The sequence below is a fragment of the Dicentrarchus labrax genome, unplaced genomic scaffold, assembly GCF_905237075.1.
Source record: "Dicentrarchus labrax unplaced genomic scaffold, dlabrax2021, whole genome shotgun sequence".
Classification (NCBI taxonomy): domain Eukaryota; kingdom Metazoa; phylum Chordata; class Actinopteri; family Moronidae; genus Dicentrarchus; species Dicentrarchus labrax.
In genome coordinates, this window is record NW_026136716.1 from 1677593 (window position 1) to 1698884 (window position 21292).

General features: G+C 41.2%; 2 protein-coding genes across 3 annotated transcripts; both read right to left on the minus strand.

The window, feature by feature from the left end:
• Positions 1 to 13: 13 nt before the first annotated feature.
• On the minus strand, positions 14 to 8268 carry LOC127378611 (H(+)/Cl(-) exchange transporter 4). 2 transcript variants are annotated; one of them, XR_007888110.1, is made up of 13 exons: positions 8073 to 8268; positions 7440 to 7594; positions 7148 to 7247; positions 6835 to 7022; positions 6451 to 6573; positions 6128 to 6334; positions 5778 to 5858; positions 5097 to 5642; positions 4594 to 4780; positions 3637 to 4035; positions 3138 to 3354; positions 1438 to 2685; positions 14 to 1382 (listed from the first exon to the last, which is right to left on the minus strand). XR_007888110.1 is itself a non-coding variant. In XM_051427654.1 (12 exons), the coding sequence occupies exons 1-12, from the start codon at positions 8086 to 8088 to the stop codon at positions 2595 to 2597; spliced, it is 2310 nt and encodes a 769-aa protein (XP_051283614.1). In that variant the 5' UTR covers positions 8089 to 8268; the 3' UTR covers positions 14 to 2594. The 2 variants fall into 2 exon arrangements, 1 of the variants encoding a protein (XP_051283614.1); XM_051427654.1 differs by having other exon boundaries at positions 14 to 2685.
• Positions 8269 to 10302: 2034 nt separating this feature from the next.
• Positions 10303 to 18501, minus strand: LOC127378947 (pancreatic secretory granule membrane major glycoprotein GP2-like). Its single transcript, XM_051428327.1, has 13 exons — positions 18494 to 18501; positions 17309 to 17541; positions 16567 to 16749; positions 16341 to 16440; positions 16185 to 16247; positions 15857 to 16062; positions 13976 to 14107; positions 13276 to 13463; positions 12918 to 13066; positions 12565 to 12810; positions 12310 to 12472; positions 12076 to 12161; positions 10303 to 11619 (listed from the first exon to the last, which is right to left on the minus strand). Exons 1-13 carry the CDS (start codon positions 18499 to 18501, stop codon positions 11616 to 11618), a joined length of 1761 nt encoding a protein of 586 aa, XP_051284287.1. The 3' UTR covers positions 10303 to 11615.
• Positions 18502 to 21292: the final 2791 nt, after the last annotated feature.

The following is a 21292-nucleotide window of genomic DNA, read 5'->3' on the forward strand; positions in this document are numbered from 1 at the left end:
AAACAGCTGGAGGTAAACTGAAAGGTTTTATTTTTCAATCACTTCATTTACAAAAAAAAAAGTGCAATTATGATTTTTTGTAAGAGTATATCTCATAAATATGTAGTTTCAAATAAAAATGACCAGGGCTCAACATTAGTGTGTTTCAGACAAAATGAGAAAATGCTCACAATAAATCTTCAATATATACAACACAGTTAATGTTTCAATACATTCTCTTGGCATTTAAAAAACAAAAAGTTGATCACTTGCTTCGACAACATGAACCTTCCGGTCTGTCTGAACTGATAGCAGCTTGGAGCTCTGACCCATTATTATTATTCACTTCAAAAAAATAAACCACAACACAGGAAATGACCGAGGGGAGAAAAACACTGAATGAGCAGTCGAGGAGCAGGATGCAAAAAAAAAACAACCACACAACAGCTTTTTCCCCAGAATCTTTTTGTGCAAGCTTGATATTATTAACTGGAATTCATGGTTGTTTTCAACCTGCAACACTTGTGTCCTTCTTAGTCCTTCATTTCTGATCCTTCTGGAGCTGAAGTGAATCCGTAATGAAGGAATATTTATCTAACAGCAGAGGTACAATGTGACTGTTCTGTCTGTCTGTCTGTCTGTCTGTCTGTGTAACAGGAGCTTATCGTACCATACGTGTCCTTAGCTATGCTACCTTCCTAACTCCTAACTGCACTGCGATTTTGTCTGCCTCATGTGAAGGCTGACGGTCCTCAATCACCAAATCAAGATGAAAAACAGTTCCCAGCTTTTAGAGAGCAACAGTGACCGCCCACTTTTTGAACAGCTCCTGTTCCCTGAAGTGAAATTCCAGTGAATTGACTACATTTAGGACTTTTAACCCTGAAAACAAGCTTTAAAAAAAAAAAGGTACATAAACTGTGTACATAATTATATTAAGGAACTACTCCCATAAAGCTTTGCAAATGATAATGAAAGTAGTGCGCTTCTTCTTGGATTTAACCACTGGCTTTAATATGGTGTTGACTGGCCCTCACAAACACTGACCGTGGTCGCTCTGTGCTCAATTTAACCATCGGAGCTCACCAGCTAGCTCAAACCTGCTGAAGTGTGTAAATAAAGTTTTAAATATTTAAAGATTTCCATGGATGAGAGCAGAATCTGTTTGTGTTCATTAATCGACCTTTTACTACCAGTGCTGTTTACAAGGTAGGTCAGCTCACTATATGGGAATTATTAAGGTTAAAATACCCTCTGCTCAACACTGTCACACCAAACTTCATTCAAAAAATGTCTGTTTTAAGGTTGGGCCACATTCTTTCACAGTAAAAGATTTATTTCTGATTCTCTTCAGTCTACAGACACAATCTGCTCACACTGACTCAGTAACATCATTAACTAACCTGTGAGGAAGAGTTGGACACAGACACACTCACTGACTGTCTGTCATTAACTAACCTGTGAGGAAGAGTGTGACACAGACACACTCACTGACTGTCTGTCAAGCTGTAACTCTGCTGTTATCTCACACACTTTAAGGCTCTTGGAAACCATTTGACACAATCAAACGAACCAACAATCAAACACAGTTCTCACGAGAATGTCTGGTGTTGTTAAACTGCTACAGTAAAAACAACATTTAGCCTTTCAGACAGTTTGTGCCTTCAGGTCCAAAGTGACAGTGACAAGCTGAACGGTGCCGCTGAAGCATACAAAGGAACATTAACACAGGCAGCATTAATATAAATATGGCAGCAACATACAACAATAAACAACTATTAGCCAAAACACAAAGTGCAGCAGTCCAAAACTCTCCGACGTTAAATAAAATCAGGATTCTAACAATCTGTTTGTTAAAGGAGCAATGTGCAAGATATGGCCAGAATTATGGTTCATGAATGTTTCCATATTAAATAAATGAACATTATCAACAGGACACGAAGAGGTAACAGCTACAGAGACATCTATGTAGTGCGTCGCATGCAGTTTTTGTTGCCAGGAATTACACATTGCTACTTTAAATCTTACAAATGGTCCCAGTTTCTATTTCAGTTTTCAGTAAAGCTTCAATGATGCTGGAGTACCATTTTACCCCCGAACCACGCAGATCTGAGATCTAAAGTGTGTTCAAGGTGTACATCAGTATTAAGTGTACTGTTACAGTTAAACCGATAAAAACTAAATACCTCAGATATTATTTACATCATTTTGAGATGAGTGTTGATCTTTAGTGTCAAATTTATTTTCTTTATTTTCAACTTACCAGACTTTCCAGGTCTGTGCAGCAACCCTGTGGTTCTCCACTGATACGCATCCTTACACCCGACCACCGCTCCGTCTTAACGTTTCCCTTCTGCTTCCTAAAGGTTTTATTTGAACTAGCAAATAAAAGGAATGAAGTGCTGCTCAAGAACCAGATTTGGCACTCTGAGCGTTAAACTGAGGGTTTGGAAGTGTTAAAACGACGAGTCTTTACGCAGTTATGCTGAAAGCTGGTGGAGCTGTGCTGTGTGGTCACTACGGGGGGGGGGACTTTTCACAGGTTGCAGAACAGTAGCATCACTCCACTTTCACCTATTTACACCGTCCGCAGAATAAAGCTCTTCTCTCTTCTGTTAATTGAACATGATGGACTCTGGATCCTGGTTCATCATTTGAGCCATGTGTCGCAGGACGTCCTTCTTGGTGATGATACCCAGGAGACGCCTGAACAGAGAGGGAAATAAACAAGGTCAGCTCTGTTCTGTGATACACAAAGACAGAATAATCATTAATTGTAGCCCAAAACCACTTTATTTATTTAAACTAAACTTTAAAATAAATGATTTTAGTCATTCATTTAAGTCATTAATCAAGTCTCTGTTTGGGAATAGGCTAAAGTTTTAGAACTACAATACACACTTATATGCAACAAATGTGACATTAAATATCCACCATATGTTGCTTTCTCTAGCTTCAGTCTTCTTCCACACAGCATGATGTTCATTTAGTCTATTATGGTCCCATTGAGAGTAAAATAGACGAAGGTATGTTTAAGTAGGGCGTGGCTGTTCCTGTGTTGACCATTTCTCTCCTCAAACTGTTTCAGAAATTTATTTTATTGTACTGTTCATCTGGAATAGGCGAGCGTCCTTCCCTAAGTTTGCTCTGGTTCTTACCCGCTCCTGGTGACGAGACACTGGCGGAGGCCCAGCTTGCGGAAGATGTCCACCACCGTCTCCATGGGTGTGTGGTCGGTGACGGTGAAGGGGCTGAGGTTCAGGATGCGTCGCAACTTCAGTGGCTGCGGGTTGCTGGCCGGCAGCTGCGGCGCGTCCTCTGTGAAGTAGACCACGGAGCTGCTCACCACGCCGTCCTGCTTCTGACGGGCGTTTTCTAGAAACGGACGGGGAAGAGAAGTCTGTTTAAAACATTTTACCCTTTTGGGAAATTGATATGTAAATTTCTATATGTATTATTAAAGCAGCCAATTTCATTTGGTTTGCTGGGAGGGAGAGAGCTGGCAGAACTTAGGGCTTTAGTTACACTTTAAACAAATTGTGTTGTCCAACTAGTCTCCTTCCAATGAATGTGGGGTCTGTTGTTTTTCACACAGGGCTCAGGTAGAAGGTTTGTTTGAGACACAATCATCTCCAATCACTGGTTTAACCAACTTACTGATGGCCAGGGTGAGATCGCGACGCTGAACGAAGCCGATGAGCCTCTCAGACTCTCTGGACACGACCACCGGGAAGCCGTTATAATCGGTATCTTTGATCAGCGCCTCGACGTCCTCCACCGTGGTGGAGTCCTGGGTGAGCACGGCCAGAGGCGGGTCGTTCCTGCGGGGCCGCATCACGTCGGTGGCCAGGGTGCGGTGGGTGAACTCGTCCCTGACGTCCAAGTAGGGGTAGCCATTGAGTTGGATGTGTGACTCGTAGATGCCCTCCTTCCCGAAGGCGTCCGCCACCCACTTGCTGGTGACGGCGGCGGCCATCAGGGGGACGATGTACTCCAAACCGCCGGTGAGCTCGAACATGATGACCACCAGGGAGACGGTCATCCTGGTCACCCCGCCTGAGAGGATATAATGAGGGAGATGAATTAATGATTTGAATTCTTCTGTACTTTTCACAGATTTTCATCTCCATCAGATTTAAACATTTTGTGTGATGTTCAATTAACCGAAGGCCAATATCAACAATCTTCAACTTCCAGTGTTGATTGACAAAATAAAATGATGCACTGAGGAACTAATATACTGATCAATAAGTAATGCTACTTACTCCTTGGCAAACCAAGTCTGTATTTTCAATCTGAAATTGTCACACATTTAAAAATAAATATGACCTGTTTTTGTTGTTCTATTGACTCGTGTCTGCCCACTGTATTCCATCTCACACATGTTTCCTGCTTCGATGTTTTCCCTTTGCTTTAGTGTGGAGACGTCTCACTTCATTTAAAGACGTGTCAGCAGTGTGCCACCCCACAGGGCAGCAGCAGGCGCTCTGATTGGCCGGACCCCTCACACGACTCCCACCCTACTGTACATGTGTTAACATCTACAGGCAGAGGAAGAACGCTAAATCCTAATCGTGCAAATGAAAATAAAGACTTCAGTAGATGTCTACTCACCCAGACAGGCGGCAGCTCCCACCATGGCGTACAGGCCAGGTGTGACACAGTCTGCGCCGGGCCGGCACCAGTTCTTGAAGATGATCCAGTCGTGGTGGTGGTACGCCATCTGCTCCACGGCAATCCCGACAATCCGTCCTGCGATAGCTCCGACCGCCATGCTGGGAATGAAGAGACCCGACGGGATCTGGAGAGGAAGCAGAAACGTGCAGAGGACGCTCAGGTACTCTGATTACAAACCATACTGCACCTGCTGTGGAGGTAGGGCGACCATGTGTCCCCCTTTATGTGGGACCCCCTTTAGCTTTCTTTGTGCTTACTGTATTTACCGTCTATTATTTTTATATTCTTGTTATTTTTGAAGTTAATTATACAAATATTTCAGACCTCTCAGCATTTGGTTTGTTGGGATCTGCTCAGTCTAAACGGAGGGCAACATGTCAGACTGAACACTGGTTCTTTACAAGGAGAGACAGAAAACCAAATCTATCCTTCGTACTGACCTTCATGCCAAAGGTGAAGATTGTGATGACGATCTTAAAGATGAGAGCGAGGGCGAGCTGCCACAGGGCGTTGTAGACCCCGGGCCCTGCCGGTCGGTCTGGGATGTCGTCCACCGGCCGACTCATGTTGGGGTTATTAATATAATCACAGAGCTGTGACGACTCCAGCGCTCCGCAGTCGTTGAAGAGCTCAGAGATGAGCTCGCTGGTGCTGCGCCGGGTGTACGGGTTGGGGAACGCCAGCACCGCGGTGATACCCGTCACAGCGATCACCTCCAGAACCGGGTACTTCCCCAGCTGGGTGGTCTTCCTCCGGCGGCACCAGGCAATGTTGGCGCGGATAAAGAGGGTCCCCCAGAGGCCGCCGAACACGCCCAGCAGGATGAATGGCACCAGCTCAGCCATGTACCACGGCGTGTGGTACTCCACGTAGAAGAGCACCAGACGGCTGTTGCCAAACGGGTTGATGGAGCGCAGTGTGAAGGCGGCGACCAGGGCAGCGAAGAACGAACGCCACAGGGTCTTCAGAGGGAAGTAGTAGCTGACCTGTAGGAGAGACGACATCATCAGGTGTTATTCCAGTTTAATGAACTGTTTATTGAACTTAATGACGCACTGCCGGACCAAAGCACTGCGTCACACCGTCACACATTAGGGACAGACAGCAGTTCTTTAACAAACCTCCTCCAGGCTGAACAGAACTCCTCCGATGGGCGCTCCAAAGGCCACCGACACGCCCGCTGCTGCTGCAGCTGATAACACCTGAAAGGTCAGAGGTCAGGGTCACTGACACAACTCTCCCAAGTGAAACTCTGTAACATGTTTCAGTATATTCAAAATGTCACTATATTGCTGGACAAATTTCACATGTGTAAATCAAATCTTTGAAATCTTTTTGTTTTCTGTATAAATTAACACGTGAATAGGATTCTTGAGCCAGACAAATATGGGAATTGCACGCTGCATTAAGTCTCTGAAACACTTTTCACTACGTGTTATAGGGCGTTTTATCCGTGGGGTCAGCAGCGTACCTCTCGCCGCTTGCCCTCGTTCTTGCTGTATTTGGAGAAAAGGCTGCAGAAGAGGTTTCCGCAGCAGCAGGCGACGTGGACCAGAGGGCCCTCTTTCCCCAGGCTCAGACCTGACGACACTGCGAGAACCAGGGTGACCGTCTTGATCAGCAGGGTCCATTTCCCCAGGTATCCCCTAATGATAAAGCCGCTAAGGATTGTCTTGATCTGCCCGAAAGCACAAATAACATCTGTGAATATGTTTTACTGTCGAATACATTCTATTTTGTTTTTGTATTAGGTGTGAAGATGGCATGCAGGTCATTATATATTATGTCTCTCACCTCCGGGATTCCTGAGCCGCACGCGTACGGAGCAAACACTCGCACCAGTGACACCGCCAGGAAGGAAAACAGCAGAGCCCACAGAACGTACAGGAAGTAGTTCAGCACATATGCTCCAGCTCCCTGAATGACCAGAGAAAAATATTATCTTATTAAAACAGTTAAAGAGTGAGCTTAACACGTTTAATTTATTTGCATCGGTTCACGCTGTGTGCTGCCATCTAGTGGTGAGAGCTAATTCTTCAGTCAAGCTGGACACACGTTGACAGTGAATGTACTTCTGATACGCTTGGATCGAGAAACAAATGATTGGTTCTGATGGGTAACTCAGCTGTGGGTTGAACTCTGACACATCATCATGTTTTGATGAGAGCCAGGTCTGACCTCAGCGTGGCCGGTCATCAGCTCGGCCCACTTTTGCCACTGCGGACATTTGTCTCGGTCGTCGAAGGTCGTCTCGTTGGACGTCCAGCAGCACTGCTCGTGGCTGTACCAGAAGGCCGACAGACACACACCTTCCTTCAGGTCGGTCATCCAGTCCACCGCCAGGTCGATCACTCCGGCCAGCGTACCTGCAGAAAACAAGACGTGTCCGTAGACTGCAACATAAACCTAACCACGTGAACCTCGAGCAGCACAGCGCTGGTTTGCAACCGTTTACACTCCCTTCATTTCAGCACTCGTCCTCCTCACTGACCTGAGAGGAGTCCAATGAGCAGCATCACCACCCATCCGGACCAGGCATCCAGCAGGCTCTTGATCAGCTCCCAAAGAGACTCTTTACTTTTACTGGTGATCTGTAGACAAACAAGGAGAAATGAATGTTGTTAAATGTTGTAATTTATATTCCTTATATCTTCAAAACAGGCTCGTTACTATAGTTTTATTCCATTTTACACCCGAAACCGAACCAAGACACAAACATGAAACAACAACAAACTCAATATCTACGCAGTATGTTCGTCTACGTGGAGGAAACCTGGTCAAACCTTGCGATGGCGGTCTGTGTCTCTGGACTTCTCCCTCAGCCAGTCGATGGTGTGGAAGTCTTCGTACGTTCCCACGTCAGGAAACGGCTCGTCCAGGAAATCCATCAGGTTTCCAGCTCCGTTCATCTCCTCTGTGGGCGTGGCGCCGCTCACACCTGGCAGAGGAGGAAGTCATCGAATTACTCTGATCGCTCTAATCTATTGCATCAGTAATTGATTTATTTATTCTGTCCCAAACACACACACACACACACACACACACACACACACACACACACACACACACATGATTTCTTCCATCTGGAGAACATTTGTAGACTCTGCAGTGTTTCATTATGAATCCTTGGTAATAAGTTCACTCACAATATTTCTTTTTAGAAGAGTAACAGATGAGTTATTAATGATTAACTAGTTAGGTTAATAAACAAACAAACACTGCTTAAAACAGTGTAAATAAATAAAGTAATGATTTGTTATTAATAAGAGTTATTGGGGGGGGGGTTGTGCTTTTTGTGGGATTACCAATAATCAATAATTGATCAACAGAAAAGTGTTTAATGTTAAATACTCTTTAGATACGGCATTATGTGCGTTAGCAGCTAAACCTAGCATCATCGATAAAGTCCGTTTTACCTTCACCAGCCTCCATGTTCGAGTCCGTCCTCACAACCGGGGGTGGGAAACCTTTCTTTCTAAATGATGACTTATTGAATGTCGACTTCGTTTTTCATTTTGGCGACGATAAATCGAGAAAAGTGAAGTTAAACGTCAAGAAATAAACAGATTACAGCGGCCCACAATGCACCTGTTCTCCTCCTCCTTCTTCTTTTCGCAATATGGAGGATTGCGATGTTTTACTTTGAAAGGGCTTACCGCCACCTAGTGTACCGGTAATTATTACCCTGTAATTAAAATAAAATAAAGTAAAATAGAACTCAAATAAAGTAAAATAAATACAAAGGGGACAAACATAAAAATAAAATAAAATAAATACAAAGTAGACAAACATAAAAATAAAATAAAATAAAACAAAATAAAATAGAAAAAAAGGGGGAAAAAGTTGACAAACATAAAATAAAATGGGAATTAAAATAAAATAAAGTAAAACAGAACAAAAATAAAATAAAATAAATACAAAGGGGACAAACATAAAAATAAAATAAAATAAATACAAAATAAAATAGGAAAAAAGGGGGAAAAAAGTTGACAAACATAAAATAAAATGGGAATTAAAATAAAATAAAGTAAAACAGAACAAAAATAAAATAAAATAAATACAAAGTAGACAAACATATATAAAGACAGGATATAAGGTCTAAACATGTTAATTAAAATAAAATAAAGTAAAATAGAACATAAATAAAATAAAATAAATACAAAGAAGACAAACATAAAAATAAAATCAAATAGAACAAAATGAAATAAAATAAAAATGGAAAAAAAGTAGACAAACATAAAAATAAAATAAAATAAATACAAAGTAGACAAACATATATAAAGACAGGATATAGGGTCTAAACATGTTAATTAAAATAAAATAAAGTGAAATAGAACATAAAGAAAATAAAATAAATACAAAGGGGACAAGCATAAAAATAAAATAAAATAAATACAAAGTTGACAAACATAAAAATAAAATAAAATAAATACAAAGTTGACAAACACAAAAATAAAATAAAATAAAAATAAAACAACAAAATAAAATGACAAAAACAAACAAAAATAAAATAAAATAAATACAAAGTAGACAAACATGAAATATAGACATAAAAACAATATTCCCTCCATGCTCCTCTCTCTACCTGCCTTCCTGATCCCTTGTATGAATCGTTCCCTCTTTTCATTCTCTTTGTTGCAATTCTGCATTTATTGATTTCTGTACTTTGTAATATGATCAACACGTTTTACCTCCCTCCCATCTTTTGTGCCATTTTCTCATTAATGCTTTTTCTGCCCCTTTAACATCTTCCTTATTTATTGCACTACTGGCAACTTTGTCTGCGCCCTCATTCAATGCCCACATGAGCAGGTACCCAACAGAACCATCTTCACCTATTCTATGCTGTCTGATACAAAGTCTTCTCTTATTGATGACACATATTTTATACTGAGCAGCACCACAATAGAATCGACACAGAAAACCTCTCTGTCTGGAATAACTTCTTCAACCCGCTGTAGATCTATAATTACTGCCAACGTTTCAGCAGCATCAACAGAAAGATGGTGTGACACCTTTTCCACTATGTTCAGTTTTGGTATTTAAATTCCTACTTTGTCATGCTTGTCTTCAGAACCATCTTTGTAAATTTCCAGGTAACTTTGATGATTTTTGAGTATATACAGTACATGTATAATATAGTTGGTGCGGACGTGAATTTTGTGCCGGCCCATCTCAGTGCACAGTCTTAGTCTTAGCCTAATATTTACCACATTGACCCTCCTGCCCATTCTTGCATGTTGGGGCTATAGCGTAGTTTTTTGTTTGTTTTTATCTTTCTCTAAACCGTTATGTGGCTATGTCTGCAGTTCTAGCAATTGACACTGGGTGGAGTTAATTAGATTTAGATTAGATTTAGATTAGAAAGGCCTGAACACAGACTATATTGACAGAGCCTTCACTGCTGAAGCTGATTAGTTATTGTTAAAATTATAAAATATCATACAAAAACACTCCCTAAAAAAAGGGCTCCCGAAAAGAAAAGCTTGGGAACCAGTGACACAGACCGTTTCAAGGATGTAAATAAAAAAGTGAATAACATTTCTGATGTTCTGAAGATCAATATCTAACTCTGGACTTACTCACACACACTCACACACCAATCTAAACAGGTTTTGATGAATGAATTAATAAATGACTCGGATGTTTGCTTTCTCCCACTCCTTTTATTACATTTCTTTGGGTTTTAATATGCTAATAGTAATAGTACAACAGCACGTCTAACATCATAGTAAAGAAGAAATTATATATGTTTTATAAAAGAGCCCACAGTACCAGGAAGTAGTGCATGGAGTAAATAAAACCCTGTAAACCTCCATTACCGTAAAACTTCAATAAATAGCCCGGCCTTTATTTGGGACAGATCTTTAAACGAGACTGGCCTTTAAACGAGACAGGCCTTTAAACGGGTGGTCTTTAACGGGACAGGCTTCTATATTGGACAGGCCTTTAAATGGGACAGGCCTTTATCCGGGACAGACTTCTTTATGGGACAGGCCTTTAAATGGGACAGGTCTTTATACGGGACAGGCTTCTATATTGGACAGGCCTTTAAACGGGACAGGCCTTTATACGGGACAGGCTTCTATTTGGGACAGGCCTTTATATGGGACAGGCCTTGAAACGGGACAGGTCTTTATATGGGACAGGCTTCTATATTGGACAGGCCTTTAAACGGGACAGGCCTTTAAACGGGACGGGCTTCTATATGGGACAGGCCTTTAAACGGGCAGGCTTCTATATGGGACAGGCCTTTAAACGAGACAGGCCTTTAAACGGGACAGGCCTCTACACTGTAAATAAACACAGTAGAGTTTTTATATAATTACGGTAAAAGGAGTTTAGTACTGTTGGTTTTACAGTCACACCAGTTTTGACCATCAAAAGCAACAGTTTTGCCACATGAAAATACCGTATGATCGTAGTGAGATATGGTATATTTGTGGTTTTCTGTGTAATTTACAGTCTGTAATATAAAAAAGCACTTTACTCTGTATAAACTCCTTTTTAACATGGTGTGTCGAATTGGGACCCTGCTTTTAATCAAAGTTTTACGGTATTTTTCCTCATTGCACACTTCACTTCTATTATTATTATTTCACCAAAGATTTTGTTCCACTCTCATTATTAATTGGCCTGAATCATTGGATTGAATCAGCACCAATTCTGCAGAAATAACATGATCCTTCACAGGTGGATCCAATGAAGATCAGTGTTATGATAATTATATCATATTTCACAGCAACAGTAACAACACATGAACAAAAACCCCAACCTTAATTAACCAACGTGAACAACTATCCTGTCCGAAACACGTTCTATATAATGTTATATGTCTTGTTTTATATGAAGAGTAGCTGCTACCTTAGTGCAGCTACTGGGAAATAAAGAACCTCAAACATTGTTTCATAACCAGCAAGCTTTCAGGCTCCTCATTGGGATGAAGGTTGAGTCAGGAATCATCTGAGAAGACAACCAAACAAAACAGGGATTAGTCATGATTTATACTCTGATGGAGATTTTTCTGTTTCTGCACAGAAAATATCAAAGTCTGATCGTCAGATTACCAATAAATGAACTGATCACATTCCTGCTACTGACACTTTAGATTTTAATGCCCTTTGAACTTTCCTCTATAGCGCCAACCAGAGGACAAACTTTACATATTGAGCACCAAGAAAAGCAAAATCATTAGTATGATCAAATCAACTCTGACCTAAAGAACAAATGAATTTGTTGAAAAAAGGAAATAAACTGAGTAAAGTGTGAGTGCTCTTCCTCTGATGCCCTCTTAAATAATTTAAATGTTTACGAAAGCCACTTAATTCTGATTAAAGACACACTTAAGATCAATCTTTAACTGTGAGCGGCTTTATACACAGCCATGTAATTAATAAGAAGGTAGATGTCTTTACCTACTTAGTCCAGGTCATAGAGATGAGGGCTGGGTTTCCATCGGCATATTTGGACCTGAGAGATCTGCGCTTCCTGCCACCTCCACAGCTCTGTCAGACAGGAGATGGTTTGATTTTAGGCTTCAGACTGTGTGTTCAATATGCTGATGATACTTCTGTATTCATGCAGTACCTCTACTTGAGTATTTTTACATTGTTGTATTACTACTTTTTACTCGAGTATTTCCTCCCTGCTTACCGGAGTGCAGGTTTTGTTCTGTGTGAGGCACAGCTCCAGTTTGCAGTGCAGGTAGATGTCGCTGGTTTTCCCAGAGAACTTGAACATGTTGAAAGAGACACTGTTGGATGTTCCCACTCCGTTTCCCTGTATCATCACCGTCTTGTCAGCGGCATTTGGGCATCTGCTCAGAAACAGGAAACGGACATGATGACGTCAGCAGCAGTAGAGCCTCCGACAAAGTCACAGTTTTGTGTTTTTTTGTGTTTTTCTCACCCGTTTTTGACAAGGTCGTATCGCAGGGTCCCATTGGGTGAGGAGTCGTTGGATGCCCAGCAGGAGTCGGTGACCACGGTGACCATGTTGTTGTCCAGCCCATCCGTCTTCAGCTCCACCCAGATCTTCTGGTTCAGCCCGACCTCAGTGTTTGCGTTGACGAGGTTCATGTGGTCGGAGTCGTTGTAGGCATTCATCGTCACAGTGTAATTCCAAACTCCAGATACAATCTGCTTCACCACAGAGCTGAAGAGCACGGACACACACACTTCAGCCATCTTTAATTTCAACTACAACAAGCTTCATTCGGCACATGAACAACCAGGTGAAGCTCAGCGCCCCCCCACACACACCTGTCTTTGATCTTGAAGGACAGACTCTTGATTTCTGGCACGGCGTAGGGGCAGGAGAAGTCGATCGCTACCTGGTCGTTGCGGGTGATGATGCCGGAGGCGTTCGCCATCATGACGGTGTTCTTGAAGATGACTTGGCTGTTGTTTTTCTAGATTGAGACAGGAACACAGACATGTTTTCAGCTTAATTTAATCACAGCGATGTTTACATGACAGAGAAAAAAGTCTTTGTCATCCAGCTGGTAATTCAAACGTGTCTTTCTGTCATAAATAAAGAAAACCAGTGGAAAATGTCCTCCCTATATTGAACCAAAGGTTGAGTTTACAGTTTGTGCCCCTGCTGGAGGACAGTACCCACCATAACCTCCGCCCCGCAGGCGTTGCTGCTGTTATAGCTGAAAGTCACCATGTGGGTCTCGCTATCTAGGTGACCTGTGCAGTTCTGGTCCTTGAGGTGTAAGGCAGAGTAGTCGATGCCTTTGTCCGTCAGCAGACAACCAGCCAGAGTGAGAGTGGCAGAGTTCTGCGTGCAGACTGTCGGCTCGCCTGAACAGCAGGACAAAGTAGTCAAACAGTCACCACTTTAATATGGATTTATTCATCCTGCAGCAGCTGGTTCGTGCTAATGTTATCTTCTTAACTGACATTAGACTGGAGAGGCCCGACAGGCTCTGCACCAAACCACAAAACCCAAAACCCAAAACCGCTGTGCCTCTGCCAGATGTTTCCAGAACTAAAATCATCTTTGGACATATCAGCAGCTGGTTTATGAGTTACCTGCTCTTCTGTTTTCTGTCATTGGCTTTGTTTGCCTTCCTCTGGAGAACACTTTGTACAATTAAAATGAACTCTATAAATATAATGAAAAACATCCAATTCAGCTCCCAAGCTAACTGATATAAAATTCCCTGCTAGTCTGTAAAACAGTTCAAACTTTACAGGTTATAGCTCCAAAAACTTGTAGAGAATTTATTTCAAAACAACAAACATTAAAAAGTGTCTCATAACAGGATAAAATCTAGAAAATGTTTTTTCATGTGACGGTTGTGGCACAGTACCTAAAGAGTTTGTTGAGTTGTACTTGGCAGCGAAAATGGCCCGACAGAGGCAGCTGGTTGAACCGAGCTTCTCACCGCAGAACTCATGAGCACTGCAGTCCTGATCCTGACAGGAGGCCTGAGGGACAGCAGCTACAGACAGACAGACAGACAGACAGACAGACATGAGGCTCACTATCAAAACTTGACTTCCTTCTGATTTTATTCCACTGAATTTATTTGACAGCTATAGCTACCTTTTCAGGTAAAAATGACAAATACAAAACATGTGATTCTATAGTTATAGATTCAGTACAAAGGTATGTGTATAATAGCTCTCTAGAGCAGCAGACACCGAAGTGCTTCACAAAAATAAAACAGAGCACTAGTTATATAAAAGAAGATCAAATGTATTAAACATTTAAATTGAACATTGAAATGCATCAGTGATAATTATTCATTCTGCACAGTGAATACTTTTACCATCTGTACCTTTTTGTTGATCATTGTCGGGATACAAGGATGCTTTTAAATATGAACTTCATTTGTTCATTTGAAGTGTTTAACTGAAACACAAGGAACATGTTGGAATCTGACGATGTGCTCAGAAACTTCTGAGGCCTGTATGGAAGCCATAAAACCTTTCTCTACGCCCGCCAGATAACAGACCCCTCTGTGGGGGCAAAAAAACGGCCAAACGCCAGCCCATCACTGGTCAGAGATCTTTGGACACCAGACCTGTCATCAAGGATATTTAAGCCAGAGAGACGCTCTCCTCTCTCTCTCTCTTCCTCTCTTCTCCTTCTCTTCTTATCTTCCTTCAACTTCTGGATCTCGGTGCGGCCTGACCCACCGACGATGCACGACAATAGGATTATAGCACGGCACAAAGGCCTGCTTTTTCCTGCGATACCTTCACTAGCGGACATCGCACAGCAGAGACAGTTTTGGACTTCAGAACCTCAATTCTGATCAGCCTGGCTCATAGGACCACCTCTTTTTCATCTCCATTGGACTGTTGGTAACGTACTGGGCATAGACAGACAACTTAACAGAGTTAACGGCTAAACAAGGACTGTTTAATTATTGTTAATGTTGCTGATGTGTTTTATTCAGGTTACTGTGGTATTGTGATGTTGATTTGATTAACTGAAGTTACTGTAGTAACTGTAGTCTTTGAGACAGTACTAAGGTGATGTTAGTTTAATGCTTCACACAGACATCGCTTTGAATACACTAACTACCTTAAGGCACCGTGAATCTAAGAATCACACACACATATTCGGTCTAACTCTGTGTCTCTCAGGACACAGGACATAAGCCTTTTATGATCCCCATAAACACACACACACACACACACACACACACACGCACACACACACACACTCCTTTAGTTCTTTTAGATAGATTAGTTAGATTGTATATTGTGTATTTTTCCTCTGTTTGCTTTTATTTTATCTGGTTAATAAATGTTTGTGTTTACATATGCTGGCTTATTTAATTTCGTACAAGAGTGAGTGATACCAACCTCTTCTATGTAGAACTCCAAAGCTCCCACTCTAGCTATTATTAATGATTTCGGATGTAGTTATTAATTATTAATGTGATTTCTGAATTAATAGTTTAGTGTAATTTTTATGAGACTGACCAATCGATTATTGGTTATCGTTCCCTTTTTTAAGGGTGGTGCCCCGAGGAACTTTAATATTAATTAAAGTCATTTTCTATTATCTTTTGATAATAATAACTTTTGATAACCATTAATTGATTAAACCAATAGCTAATTAGGGCAGACAAGTAACAAACAATATTTCTTCAGCTTCCTCAATACGATACAAATTAAAGCCAGTAATTCAGTTTAGCGTCAGCCTTTGAACAGCCAATTTATTAAGACGCTCTTACAGCAGTTGGCGTTTGACCTCCAGTTCTCCACTGTGATGGTCACTTTCAGGCGGCAGGACTCGGCGTAAGCCTCCAAAAACTGGCACTTGTTGAGGCCGTCCACCGCTGGATATTTGCACAGAGTGTTTGTGCAGGCGGTTACGAAGGGCTCGGGGTCAGAGTGGTTGTGGCAAACAGTGAAGGGGGCCTGCTTTATGAGATTGCAGCTGGGAGGAAGAATGACAGTCAATCAGCAGGTTTCTGAACAGTATCGTGTAGGAACGTATGATAAAGATGACTTGTTCCTGTTCTGAAGATGATGGGAAGGTTTTGATTGGTCAGTTCTTACTATTCAGTTGTGCGGGTGCAGTTGATCGAGCTGTCAGCGGTTTGGTTGTGCAGAGTCTCGCAGCTAGGAGGCGACAAACAGCACGGGACATTCAATTAGAAACCAATGCCGCATTAATAAACAGGTTATATCAGTTTGGTTGAGACTGAGTTTTACCTGGCTGCACTGTCATTAGAGGACTTGGCTGCACTCAGGGTGAAGTTCTGACTGGAATCAGCGGGGTTGCCACACAAGCCCTCCATAGCTCCAAAATGTCCTGGTCGATGTCAGGAGGCAATTAAAGACAAATAAAAGAACTTCCATCAGTAAGCTCAGCTGTCACTCTTCAACATGAACAACTTTGAAATGACACAGAAATTTTGTCCAGATAGGATTTCTGTACCTGTCACATGTGCAGTGTTGCCATCAAAAAGACTGTGGCGTTGATGGAAGGAATCTTGGCAGTAACTCCAGTCTGGTTCTTCGAGAGCTCCACCCCGTGAACCACCTGACCCGTGGCGTTGAGCGTTAGCGTTTGTTGACCATCCTACATCACAGCAGATAGGCAACATGAGGGAAACACTGGCTGAAATAACACAAATACACACCAACATGTGCTTAACATGGGTGCTTGTTCCAACTTAAAGAAGGATTTTTCAATCTTTAGTTTAGGTAACACCAGCACATTTGAACTCCGATTGTCTCCTCTTATCACTCACAGCGAGAACAACACTTTCAATAGTGTTTACTGGCAGAACAACGAAACAAAGAACATGCTGAAAAAGTAACGTATGACAGAAGTGATGAATGAGAACATTAGTAAAAATAATCTGAATGTTCCTGTTGCACCAACGTTCATTAGACGCAGCTATCCACCCATCCCAGGTTAAAACCTCAAATAGCACCGCATCGTAATTCTGTGCAACTATTTTATTACACTTGAGTAAATAGGATCACATTATATTGTGATATGGAGAATTTTCCACCACCACACCTGTCTTGAATTATATTAACACAAGTAACTCCTGGCCTGTAATGATCATCAGTGATTGATCAAACAAAGAGGATGGAAGGAGGATTTATGAGTCCATAAATAGGCTTTTAGTCTTTGGATGGATTGTGGCAGCTTACCCGGACTCTTCCACCTTGCTCCAGATAGATTTTGACACTTGACCCATTCAGCGACAGTATCAAGTGGTCCAAAAACGCCACATCTTGGCGGCGTCGCTCACGGAAACCCGCCAGTAGGTTGAAGTCTGAGCTTCCTTGAGGCTTCATCAGACTGTATACGCAGCGATCAGGGACAGAGTGGACTCTGCTGGAGAAATCGATGACGCTGGAGGCAGTCACAGTGCACACGTCAGCGGCTCTTACGCACCTGATGGAGAAGGAAAGGGATAGATATTCTGTCTTTTTATTTCTGAGAGAAAACAACCTCTAAGAAAGAAAGGTGTTTTATTTCATGAAGATGACATTTCCAGTTAATATAACTTTGAGGAAAATGAATCCTCACTAGAGTGACAGGACGATGTGTATTAACTTAACTAAAAGCAGTGGGCAGTGCTATTGTGACAAAGACAAATACAAACCTAACCACAGATACCATACAAAGGATCTGAAAAATCCCTCAGTGACCTTAGATTAAAGGTCTCAGCTTACATGTTGTTGCCGATGCAAGACTCCTCTGATCCACATGTACTGACACTGACTCCAGATGATTCAATTGAACAGACCAATTGGGAGCAGGTTTCTGAGCTGTTGAACATTATTTCTCCAGTCTTAAAACTGGCGTCTGGGAGGTGATAGGAGGTTTATGAAATTAATTTAACATTAAACTGGTGTACAAAACGTAAAGGAGAGGAAATAACAATAGATCAGATGGAAATAAACATCTAAATTGCCTACTTTGGTTTCTGCAGCCGCTTATGTCCCAATAAAAAGTCATTTTATTCTTCAGCACTGAGTCCACAGTGGAGTTATCGACTGTCATATTCACAGACTAGAGAAGGAATAGACAAAATTCAAGGTTAATAATGTAATACTGTACTAACTCTGAGTGACTTCAGTTCCCCTTTTTATACATGTATAAATATTTGTCTCCAGTTTCAGGCCCGAGCATGAATCAGAATCAGATTTGTGCTGTTCATCTTATGTGGACAAAAATACCCTAAAAATAAACAGAGGGATGATAGAGCCTTTGCAGTTGCTGCTCCACCTCTGTGGAACCAGCTCCCCCTGGATATTAGATCTGCCCCCTCCATTTCTGCCTTTAAATCCAGGTTAAAAACCCACTTTTACTCCCTGGCCTTCCTTGTTACCTAACCCTGTACCTGCTCATGCTATGTATTTATGTGTTGTGTGCCCTGATATTGAAGGTTTCCTTTTATTCATGTTTTATAGAATTATTGACTATTGGTCCAATGGGTTTTTTCTGTATTATTTGTCTTTTTAGTTATCCACTGGACAGCACTTTGGTCAGTTTATGCTGTGTTTAAATGTTCTTTATAAATTAAATTTACTTATTTACTTACCATTACATGGGATAATTACCCAGCAACCACTGTAAACCCAGAAGGTCCAGAACCCACTGCACAACAAAATAGTCGGGCTAATCTCTGAGAACAAACGTCATATGCCTTACATGTACTTACAATAGTAGGGAGGCTATACAGTGGCCAGAAATACACAGCTGCTTGTTGTCCAGCTTGGTATAAGATTAAGAACTGAAAGTATAAACAGAAAAGATGCAAAACATATTAGGAAATATTTTATATATATATATTTAATATTTTACAATTGAACTCTGATTTGAGTTCCCTTTGCCAAACAATGTCTTTGAAATTTATACAAAATGACTTACCATCTTGGTACCGGCAGTTTTTTGTTCTTTAAGAGCAAACATTACAAAGCACTGCGACAAGCTCGTTATGGCTGGCAGGTTGGACGTAATGTTAGTTTCCACAATACCTATAGTCAGTATCGATGCACTGTCAGAACCATCATTTGTTATGTGAATACAGTCGCTTCCATTTGAGCCTTTGAAACAAACTGCAGTAGCAACGTTGGGTGTCTGCTCCACCTGCAGAGAAAAAAACATACATGAATGACTCTGAAGTGAATTCAGGTCAGTGGGGACATCTTTTCTCAAACATGGTTTAATTTGACTCACAGTCAGCGCTGTGTAATTGCGTCCATAATAGTTGATCGGACAGTCGGTGATGTTCAGTTCTGTCACAGCAGACAGAGAGAAGTCGACCTGGCTGGCAGCAACTACAGTGTGAATTTAAAAGGAAAAGAAATGAGAGACATCATACATCAATCTATCAAGACCAACTTTCTTTCTTTGCAATTCACACCTCCAACTTAAAATGACATTTATCAGTGCAATGAATTCTGGGTGTAAAAGTCTGAATGAATGAAATCAATATTTAGAAGATATTTTCCTTCAGTGTGAATGACAACATGAGGGGATTTATTTTATTCATAAATCTCTTCAGTGTATGAAACTAAATGGTCCCAACTTGATTCCTTGTGTTGATTAAAAGGAGTCCCAACCCTTATTGATTTGGACTGATTTCATGGATGAGCATATGTTATTAAAGATTTATCATTCAGGTACATTTTGTATTTGAAACAGAGAAATCTGCCATTAAACCCCACAGTCACACTGTAATGTCGGTATATAATGTGTAAAATAAAACCTCCCGTAGAGCCTGCAGCATGTTGGCTCATCAGCTAACGCCTTTAAAATAAAGGTTAGATAGTAAAGCACTTTAAACTTTCCAATGGCTCTCTTACCTGCCAGCAGGAGGAGCAGCGCACTCGGCTTCCCCATGATGGATCCCCGGCAGGAAAGTGTCTGAGCTGGGAGAGATACAGTTCACACAGTGCAGTGTAAGGGATGGTGCTCAGGGTTCGCTTCATAAAGCATTTAATGCCTTTCCTGCTGCACTGGGTTATTAAAAACACAGTCTACTGTATCTAAAATCCATTAAATTAACTCTGACTGATTACTTGGATTTGTAGCTTATTCACCAACTGCAAAAGGATCCACATGAACTCTGTTAGATGAGGCCCATGCAGTTGCATAAATGAATATAGATCCAATGATCACTATAGATCAGTGTTTTTCATTTGTTTACCCCCTTTAACTTGCTATCGGCCCAGTACCCCTGACTAGTGAAATGTCTATAAAGAGGTACAATAGAGCACTGTGGCATCAGAGTCTCACTTATTAAATAAAAACTGGAATTGAAACACTTAAATACTACATTTCATCAAATTCACAGCCAGTTTCTTGTCATCGTCCAGTAACACTAAGACGGCATTGAATTTGCATTGAATTGCAGATTTTTGAAAGGTTGCACATTTTACTGAGAAACTGAGGTTGAGCTTCACTGAGGATCTTTGTCATCCTCGGTGGCAGGAGGCAACTCTTTTCCACAGGTTTTACTGCAGTTAACAATTGCATTGAAAGGATTGCATTTACAGTTTTAATTGAACTCATTATAGTATAATTATTTAATTAATTTATGTACTATTTTATGAATGATTGTACTGATATTCTTTAAATGAACATTTAAAAACCAATGTCCTGCAGTACTCCAAAGTGCCCCTAGGGGAGAAACACTGCTATAGATTGTGAATGCAGTCGCATTAGAGGCCATAACTCCCACTGAGTACGTTATTATGAGCGGCAGCAGCACGAGTAGTATTTCATTTGACATATTGGGAAGTTGTGTCTGATTTTTACTTTTATCCTCCAGTGAACACATTTTACATTTTGTTTGTTTTACACTCCTTTCCTGTATCAGTAGTTGACAGTTTCACCACAAATATAACAAGATTAAATTATCAACATGAAACCAAATAAATGTGAATGTGAATCATAAAAATGTCTGCCATACACGTAGCTTTACCACAGCTTTGTAAAATGTGTCACGAAGTGATCTGACACTGAAGGTGAGTTTATTCACCGTGTTGGAGCTCACAGACTAAAAGCTTTGTCTTCTTAATAAGGAGCTAACAGATCAGACATAAACTGTGGACAAGTGATCGTTCTCAACTGAATATTCTTTTCCAAATCATTTCAACAGGTTGTGCAGTTTTTTCCTTAAAAAGTCACTGCT